The 9549-nt window shown below is 30.5% G+C and overlaps 2 protein-coding genes across 2 annotated transcripts; both read left to right on the top strand.

The window, feature by feature from the left end:
* Positions 1 to 2673: 2673 nt before the first annotated feature.
* LOC107010421 (berberine bridge enzyme-like 13) lies at positions 2674 to 4474 on the top strand. Its single transcript, XM_015209704.2, has one exon. The coding sequence runs from the start codon at positions 2709 to 2711 to the stop codon at positions 4302 to 4304; it is 1596 nt and encodes a 531-aa protein (XP_015065190.1). The 5' UTR covers positions 2674 to 2708; the 3' UTR covers positions 4305 to 4474.
* A 3167-nt stretch (positions 4475 to 7641) lies between these two features.
* LOC107010780 (berberine bridge enzyme-like 22) lies at positions 7642 to 9280 on the top strand. Its single transcript, XM_015210059.2, has one exon. The coding sequence runs from the start codon at positions 7642 to 7644 to the stop codon at positions 9220 to 9222; it is 1581 nt and encodes a 526-aa protein (XP_015065545.1). The 3' UTR covers positions 9223 to 9280.
* The last annotated feature ends 269 nt before the right edge of the window (positions 9281 to 9549 follow it).

Raw genomic sequence — 9549 nt, 5'->3', positions numbered from 1 at the left:
CGTTTTGGGTCGTGACAAACTTGGTATCAGAGCATTAGGTTCGTTGGTCTCATCACACAAGAACGAGTCTAGTAGAGTCTTAAGGAACGGTAGGGGGACGCCTTTACTTTTCTTTGAGAGGCTATAGGACTTTAGGAAAATTCCATTCTTTCTTTCTTTCGTGCTATTACTTGGATCCAATTGGTATCTAGGTGATACAAATTGATATCTGACCATCTTCACTCTATTTCGCAGATGGTTAGAACTAAAGCTCTATTTGAATTTACAAAGTTGCATTTTGGTTGTATCAAATTAAGCATTTAAAAAGCACTTTATTGCAATGTGTAATTAAGTGCTTTCTTTCACCATCATTGTCACTAAATAGCATTACAGCAAATTAAAGTCATTACTATGTCTTACAACTAGTCAGACTTGAAAGAAATTTAATACTTCCTATATACATATATATATATATATATATATATTTCAAAATATTTTATCCTATTAATTATTGTAATTTATAATAATTTTTGTATTATTTTTTTATCATACAAATTTCATTTCAAAAGATTTAAAGCTTTGGATTTGAATTCACAATTAAAGTTTCAAAATTTAAAATCTCAAAATTTTATTTATATCATATAAATTGAGATAGAGTAAGTTCTCCCTCCATACAAATTTATGTTTGGGTAGGCATGGTTTGAGTCGAATCAAATCCAAAAAATTTTAGATTTAAGGGTTGGACTTTGAACTTTATTTTCAATATTTGAGAAATTCTTTAGTATTATAAATTTTTACATATTCAAAAAAATTATGCATTGTATTCAGTCTTACTCATATCATATTTGTTAAAAGTTAATAAATTCATTTTAAAAGTTAAATAGATTAATACCCTATTATTTTGTGGAAAATTTACATAAATCTACTAGTTAGGACTCATATCATATTTGTTAAAAGTTAATAAATTCATTTCAAAAGTTAAATAGATTAATACCCTATTATTTTGTGGAAAACTTACATAAATCTACTAGTTGAGGACTAATTACTTGGATACATTTAGTTTGTAATATTACGTGTAAATCATTTCAAATACATACATATATATATGTATCTAATAGTTATGTAGTGTGATTTTCATATATCTGGAATAAAAACAAACTCGCTCATCTCCCTCCCAGTCTTGCTTATCTATCTCTATTTTTGTGTATATGATAGTAAAAATACATGTATTTAAGTGTAAGATAAAAAAAGCTCTTAAGTAGTGATAAATTAAATAATGTAATGTAGAATAATATATATGGACAATAGAATAACCTCAATTCTTGTTAATAATAAAAAGTCACAGGAATCAAAATATTAGGTGAACTTTGGAGGAGACAATCAAGGGAAAAACATTCAATTCAAGGTGAAAAAAAGAGAGTAAATGATGGTTCCTAGTCAAGAAAGCATAAATCTTTTTTTCAGTCTAAAAGATTTCCTTTCTTTTTCTTCTAAAGCTCCAATTACTTTGCCACAAGTCCATGATCAAAGTTCCAAGTGTCTCCATACTACTTTTGAGGGATCATTCATTAATTATCTTTTCCTAAATACTATCTCCGTCTATTTTTAATTCTGACGATTTCTATTTATAGAGTCAAATGATAAGTATTTTAGCTAACATTCTATGATGTACTTTTTATCCTATTAATATGCAAAAACATGCAATTTATAATACTTTTCGTATACTTTTTGAATATCTAAATTTTTTATTAAAAAATGTTAAATTAATGTAATTTGATTTCACTTTGAAAATTAGTCAATTTGCCTTTTAAAAAGCGCAATATGTCAATTAAAAGTAGACAGACGGAGTAGTAGTAATAGTACATTCGGACACTAGTCAAATCTCGGTTCCTTTTTAATTGTCAAAATTTACTTTTTGAAAGTCAAACGATAAGAAATTTGATTAATAGTTTAAGATGTATTTTTATCATATTGATATGAAAAATATTGCAATTATATAGTATTTTTCGTATAATTTTTGAATATATATTTTTTCTTTAAAAGTAACTAATTAATGTAATATAATTTAACTGTAAAAATTAGACATATTGATTCTCGAAGAACGCAACATGCATGACAACTAACAAGAAGCGGTGGTATAAACTTTACTGCTTGAGAGTAGTGTTTATTGTATTGATATGTATGTGTATTTATCCAAGATAGTAAACAACAAATAAGGAAAGAATCAACTAATAAAACTTTTATAATCTTCTCTTAATTACAATAGAAACTAAATCATTAATAAAATTTTTATAATCTTCTCTTAATTACAATAAAAACTAAATCACTAATGAGATATTAAGATATTGAATTTCAATGAAGATACATCCTAATACCAATCTGAGAGATATATTATATCACTAATAAGAGGGAGTGAATAATGATATGTGCAATATGTCATACAGAGTCAGCATCAAATCTTAGCTTTATTACAGGTAAAACTTATCCGCGCCAACTGTTTACATCAAGTCAATATATGTATGTCATGTGTTTAAATTTATAGTTTATTTTACTTAACCATAATTAATTTACATGTGTTTTACTTCATTAAATCATATAAAAATGAAAATTACATTAGTATGGTGTAAACACTCCATGCGGATAAGTTTTTTCCTTTTATTATCAATATATAAACACCATCAACCCCTTGCATTTTCATCATCAATCAAAAAAAAAAAAGATTATCAATTATGGCTTCTTCAAACTGTATTATGGTTACATTAATCCTAATCTTATTGTGGAGTTCTTCTTCTGTTCTTTCTGATACAACAATCCCTGAAAAATTCTATCAATGTATTTGCAAGAATTCTGATTTCTCTGACCCTTTTTCCTCTGCTTTCTATACCCCAAATGATGCTTCGTTTAACACAATCTTGAACTCAACAGCTCAAAATCTCAGGTGTTTGATGCCATCAGTACCTAAACCTGATCTGATTTTCACTCCAATAACAGAACCCCATGTCCAAGCATCTGTAATTTGCGCGAAAAAGCTCAATCTTCAGGTGAGAGTTAGGAGTGGAGGCCATGACTATGAGGGGATTTCATACATTTCTGAAATGGGGTTTCCTTTTGTCATCGTTGATCTTTTGAAGCTTCGAGGGATCGATGTGAATACAGAGGAGAATTCAGCATGGGCTCAGGCTGGTGCTACTGTTGGTGAAGTTTATTATAGGATTTCAGAGAAAAGCAAGACTCTTGGATTCCCTGCTGGACTCTGTACTAGTTTGGGTATTGGTGGTCATATTACTGGTGGTGCTTATGGTTCCATGATGAGGAAATTCGGGCTTGGAGTTGATAATGTGATCGATGCTCGTATAGTCAATGCAAATGGTACCATACTCGATAGACAATCGATGGGGGAAGACTTGTTTTGGGCTATTCGTGGAGGTGGAGGAGCTAGTTTCGGGATCATACTTTCATGGAAAATGAAGTTAGTTACTGTTCCATCGACTGTCACTGTTTTCACTGTCTCGAAAACACTGGAAGACGGAGCAACAAAGGTTTTATACAAGTGGCAACAAGTTGCTGACAAAATCGACGATCGTCTCTTCATGAGAGTAGTTATAAATGTTGTAGACAAAAAAGATGCAAAAGGGGAAAGAACTGTTCAAACAGCTTATAACTCATTGTTTCTTGGAAATGGTGAAACTCTTCTACGAATAACGAACGAGTCTTTCCCTGAACTGGGATTGACGCGAAAAGATGTAACAGAAATGAGTTGGATAGAGTCGATTCTGTACATTGCAGGGTACGCGAACAACACGCCACCAGAAGTACTCCTACAGGGGAAATCACAATTCAAGAATTACTTCAAAGCTAAATCAGACTTCGTAAAAGTGCCAATACCAGAAACAGGACTCGAAGGGCTATGGGAATTGCTATTAGAAGAGGACTCACCATTGATGATATGGAATCCTTACGGAGGAATGATGGCGAATATATCAGAATCAGACACCCCATTCCCACATAGAAAAGGGGTGATTTTCAAGATTCAGTATTTAACTCTATGGAATCAACCTAATAAAGAAATAGCCACGAAGCACGTCGATTGGATGAGGAAACTCTACAATTACATGACTTCTTATGCATCTATGTATCCAAGAGAAGCTTATGTGAATTACAGAGATCTTGATTTAGGAATGAATCGTAATTCGAGCTTTGCACAAGCTAGTGTGTGGGGGAACAAGTATTTCAAGAACAATTTTAACAGGCTGGTGCAAATAAAAACTGTAGTGGATCCAGAAAATTTCTTCAAACATGAACAAAGCATCCCAGTAAAGGGATGATTGATGTTCTAAGTTTATATTTGGCTAATAGTAATAATATCTTTTACTTAAATGCTGTTTAATATGGTATGATGTATGGTTTAATCAAGATCATATAACATAAGTAATTTCACTAGTGTAATATTTGCTTATTAAGACTTCAAAGTTCAAAGTAACAATTTTGATATGAATATAGGAACTTCAAGTCATTAGGATAGATTATGATAGTGTTGTTTCGTTCACAATATAAGGTGTTGTTTCGTTCACAATATAAGGTGGGATGTTTCAGATTTAATCATATGATATTCAATTTTATTCTGACTAACTTAGATTATTTTATCGCACTAATCGAATAAATTAATCTAAACATTATAATCTCAAGATAATTTAATCCGTGTATGAAAATAACGCAAAAATATGCATACAAGTTCTTCTAGATAGAGATTATACATAAAGTATAAGTTATTAAGTGGTGAATCATAATCACAATTAATGTAAGAGGATTTAGAACAATGGGCCTTGACTAAATAGTAAGGGAAAGTGCTAAATGGCCAGATTTTTAAAAAAGGGAAAAGGGTCTGATATATTCTTCAACTTTGTCATTTAGAGCTGATATACCCCTTGTTATGAAAGTGGCTCATATATATCCCTACTTGTAAACAAATGGTTCACATATACCCTTTTCCTCTAACGGAAATGAAAAAAATAATAATTTTAATCTAAATTTTTATTATTTTTTTCTAAAAAATTTAATCCCATATGAGTAAATTTAATTCTCGTCAAACATATTTTTTTTGACTTTTTTTGTTTCAATGACTAATTTATAATTATTATTTTAATAATTAAATTTATTTATGTTTCACTAATATTTTTGTAAAACTTATTGTAGATGACCAAATTTTTCTTCGAATACGAAATTAAATTACAATACACACAAAGAAAATAGTTTAATTTTTTTTCTTTAAACTAAGGAATGAAAGAAAAAAAATAAAATAAGAATAAGAAACTCAAATAATTATAATAAAAGAAGTCAAAAAATAATTTATGATGAAAAAAATTAAAATATACCTTGAACTTTGATAGAAGAATCATATATACCCTTAAATATTTTTTTAATAAATTAGAAGTAATAAATATAAATTTAAAACTAATTTTTTAACTTCCGTTAAATGAAGGGTATAAGTGAGCCATTTTGTAACGGCAGGGGTATATGTGAGCCGTTTGTATAACGGTAAAGACATAAATGAGCCACTTTTATAACGAGGGGTATATCAGCTCCAAATGACAAAGTTGAGAGGTATATCAGACCCTTTTCCCTTTAAAAAAAACCTGATTTGCCCCCTAATATTTAGTTAAAAATATTAAAGGTAAAAGAGTGAAAATACTTAAAAGATAAAATAACTTAGATAAAATATTATTCTGGCGAATTCTTTTTTTTTCAAATAGTAAGTGACATTTTTTGAATTGACTTTTGATGACCAATGTACCTAAAATTCATATTAAGTCAATAAAACATGCACAAATGTCTCTTGTACAAAGAATTTTGTAATTGACTTGCAAATTCTTATCCCATGTGCCTAAGAGCCAATATCTACCTAACTTTGTGCAGAACCTGTGGAGGCAAATTGGTGTACGTGTCAAAAGTTATATATTGTTGGTGCTTAGTAATATATCACTTAAAAAAAATAACTTTTAGCGGCAATAAATAGACACATTAATAAAGGGTGTTTAAGTCTTTATCGATATTAGTTAAGTGACATTAGATCCAATGTCTCTAAAGCCTTTAGAGACATATATAAAGACTACTAATTGTCGCTAAAAATATATATTTAACGGTAATTGCTAATTAATTATCGCTAAAGCTCATTTTTGATATAGTTTCGATGTAACACCTTCTAAGTATTTTCAATGCAGAACATATATTTAAAATTTCAATAAATAATATAATGAACATATAATTTTAAAGTAAATTTGATACTAAAAACTTTAGCTTAAAGTCAAACTTATTAAGTTTAAATTCTATATATGTGTCAATATTATATAAGTTATTTAATCAGTGAAATGCATATTCCCATTTCTAAGATAGATTTCAAAGGCTAGAGACAAGATGGAAGTTGTATACAACTAAAATATCAACATTCAAAATAGATTTCAAAGGCTAGAAGCAAGGTGGAAGTTGTAAACAACTAATTCCTACCAAAAAACACTGCATTTAGCGATGAACGTCGTTAGTCTGTCGCTTTTTTGCTCGTCGCTAACAAAAACCAGTCGTTAAGTGATAGTAACGAAATTTGTTGTTTAGCCATAAAATCTTTTTGACGCTAAATCTAGTTTTTTTTAGTAGCGTAAAATATCCACTTTCAAGATAGAAATCAATAGCTATGGGGCAAGGTGGAAAATGTATCCACTTTCAGTATATATAGATTTCAATGGCTAGTGGCAAGGTGAAAGTTGTATAGCTATGTGTCAAGTTAAATGACACATTCATATATTATTGGTAATAAATTCTATATGCAATCTAACAAATAGATTCATAACGGTAATACTCCTTTCGTTTTATTTTATATGACACTTTTTGTATTTCGAGATTCAAACAAGTTTATTTTTAATCGTAATCTTTTCATAGATCCTTTTAGTATTTTGAATTATCAATTAATGTGACTTATAGTACTCTTTACGTAGTTTACAAATATATAAATTTCATTTAAAAAAATATGAAAATTTCATACGCAAATGTCCGGTCAAAATTAAATTGTTTGACTCTCGAAAAACGAAAAATGTCACATAAAATGAGACAGAGAGAGTAACTTAGTGATTACAAATTAAACTATATACTGATAGTATGAGAATCTTTTAATGTTCTAAATATATATATATTTAGATATTCCAAGATTTTTTCCAACTACAAGCTAAGTGACAATCAGCATTCGGCAAAGTGATAATTTTTTTTAAAGTATTGTAACATATTCCCAATGTTGCATCCTCCACCTAGAAATTTCCAAATTACTTATTGAAGTTTATAAAAATAAATAAATTAAAACCGACTGAATTACAAGAAGACAAACTACAATTCCTCAACTACTTCTAGATAACTTCTCATTGTTCTTAACGAAGTGTCTTGCATTGATAATTAATTTAATATTGTTAGCATACGCTCTATTCTCCTCAGACCTGACTGATTACACCGGGTATGTTTTTGAAGTATAGCATGCAATACTTATAATAAATCCTCAAAATATTACTCTCTTCCAACAAAATTGCTTGTTCATTTATATGTTAGATGTTTGAATTATCCCAATTTAGAGTGCCAAAAATCCATTATATACCTAAATTGCTCTTCCTTTGATGATATCAAAACATGGTTTATTGTATAGTACTACTAGTTTTCTTTCTTCTTACAATTACACCAATTAGCTATGGAAATCTTCAAGATTTTGCTACATGCATGTCTTTTCACACTACTTCAACTTGTTCAAGTGTTGTTCATTCCCAACAATCATCTTCATATACATATCTTCTACAAGAATCTCAACAAAATCCAAGATGGTTAAATTCAACATCACTACTTAAGCCATCATTCATAGTGACACCAAAGACACAAAATGAGATCCAAGGGGCAATTCTTTGTGCCAAGAAACATGGTTTACAAGTTAGAGTGATGAGTGGAGGTCATGATTATGAAGGACTATCTTTTCTTTGCAAAAAACCTTTCATAATCCTTGATTTAGTCGATTATCGATCGATTAACATTGACATAGAAAATGAAACTGCTTGGATTCAAAGTGGTGCAACTATTGGTGAAGTTTACTATAACATAGCCAAGAAAAGTAACATTCTTGGATTTCCAGCTGGCTTATGCCCAAGTGTTGGTGTTGGTGGACACTTTAGTGGAGGTGGCATTGGCACTATGATGAGAAAATATGGCCTGGCTGCTGATAATATTATAGATGCCAATTTGGTTGATGCAAATGGTACAATTCTAAACAGAAAAACAATGGGAGAAGATGTATTTTGGGCAATTAGAGGAGGTGGAGGAGCTAGTTTTGGAGTAGTATCAGCCTGGAAAGTGAAACTAGTTCGCGTTCCATCTCTCGTCACAGTATTCACAATTCACAAGAGGTTAGATCAAGAAGGTGTCGAGCTTGTACATAACTGGCAATACATAGCTAGCAAACTACCCAAGGGTCTCTTCATTCGAGTACTCATTCAACAAATCGATGGAAGTGATATCCAGGGGAATGCGAAACAAGCTGAAGTCTTGTTCAATTCACTCTTCTTAGGACTTAAAACAGACCTGATTTCTGTTATGAACGCGAATTTCCCTGAATTAGGATTGAAGATGGAAGATTGCACGGAGATGAGCTGGATAAAATCCGTCCTCTACTTCACCGGTTACCAAAAAGGCGAACCACTAGAAGTCCTGTTGGATAGAAAAACACAATATAAAAGCAACTTCAAGGCAAAATCAGATTTCGTCGTTGAGCCAATGCCTGAAAGTGTTTTCCAGGGGATTTCAGAGAGGTTTTCGCACAAAAAACTAGTTTTCATGATAATGGATCCATTAGGAGGTAAAATGGATGAAATTGAAGAATATGAAATACCGTTTCCTCATAGAAAAGGGAACATTTACAACATACAATACATAGTGAAATGGGATTCAAATGAGGGATCCAAACAATACTTGTATTGGCTTCAAAATCTTTACAAGTACATGGAGCCATATGTGTCGAATTCACCAAGAGCGGCTTATCTCAACTATAGAGATCTTGATTTGGGAATCAACCAACAAGGTAATGACTCGAGTTATCGACAAGCTATCATGACTTGGGGTACCAAGTATTTTAAAGGTAACTTTCAAAGACTGGCAAAAGCAAAACATCAAATTGATCCAAATAACTTTTTCACAAATGAACAAAGTATTCCTCCTCTTTGTTGTTAGTAACAAAATATATGACTTCAACAACTTTTATTAAAATAGTTGGCATCTTATTATTGTTCATCAGACAAAATAAATCATAAATGCCCCATTGCAAAAACTACTTTCAGTTCAAGTAGTCATAAATGTAAATGCAACACGTTTCTAATTACACATACAAGTATACCTGGTCGCGCAAGTAATATAATAGTCCTACAACAGGAGGAGCTTATAAACAACGCACACATATTTATATTGCACCAGAAACTAATAAATCTTAATTAAACATAAATAAGAAATACCATAAATAACAAAATCCTAGTAAGGAATTCTAAACTACTAAGGGATCCT

Source organism: Solanum pennellii, chromosome 2 (genome assembly GCF_001406875.1).
Source record: "Solanum pennellii chromosome 2, SPENNV200".
Lineage (NCBI taxonomy): Eukaryota > Viridiplantae > Streptophyta > Magnoliopsida > Solanales > Solanaceae > Solanum > Solanum pennellii.
Note: the sequence above shows the minus strand (reverse complement) of the source record. Positions and strands in the feature narration are given on the sequence as shown.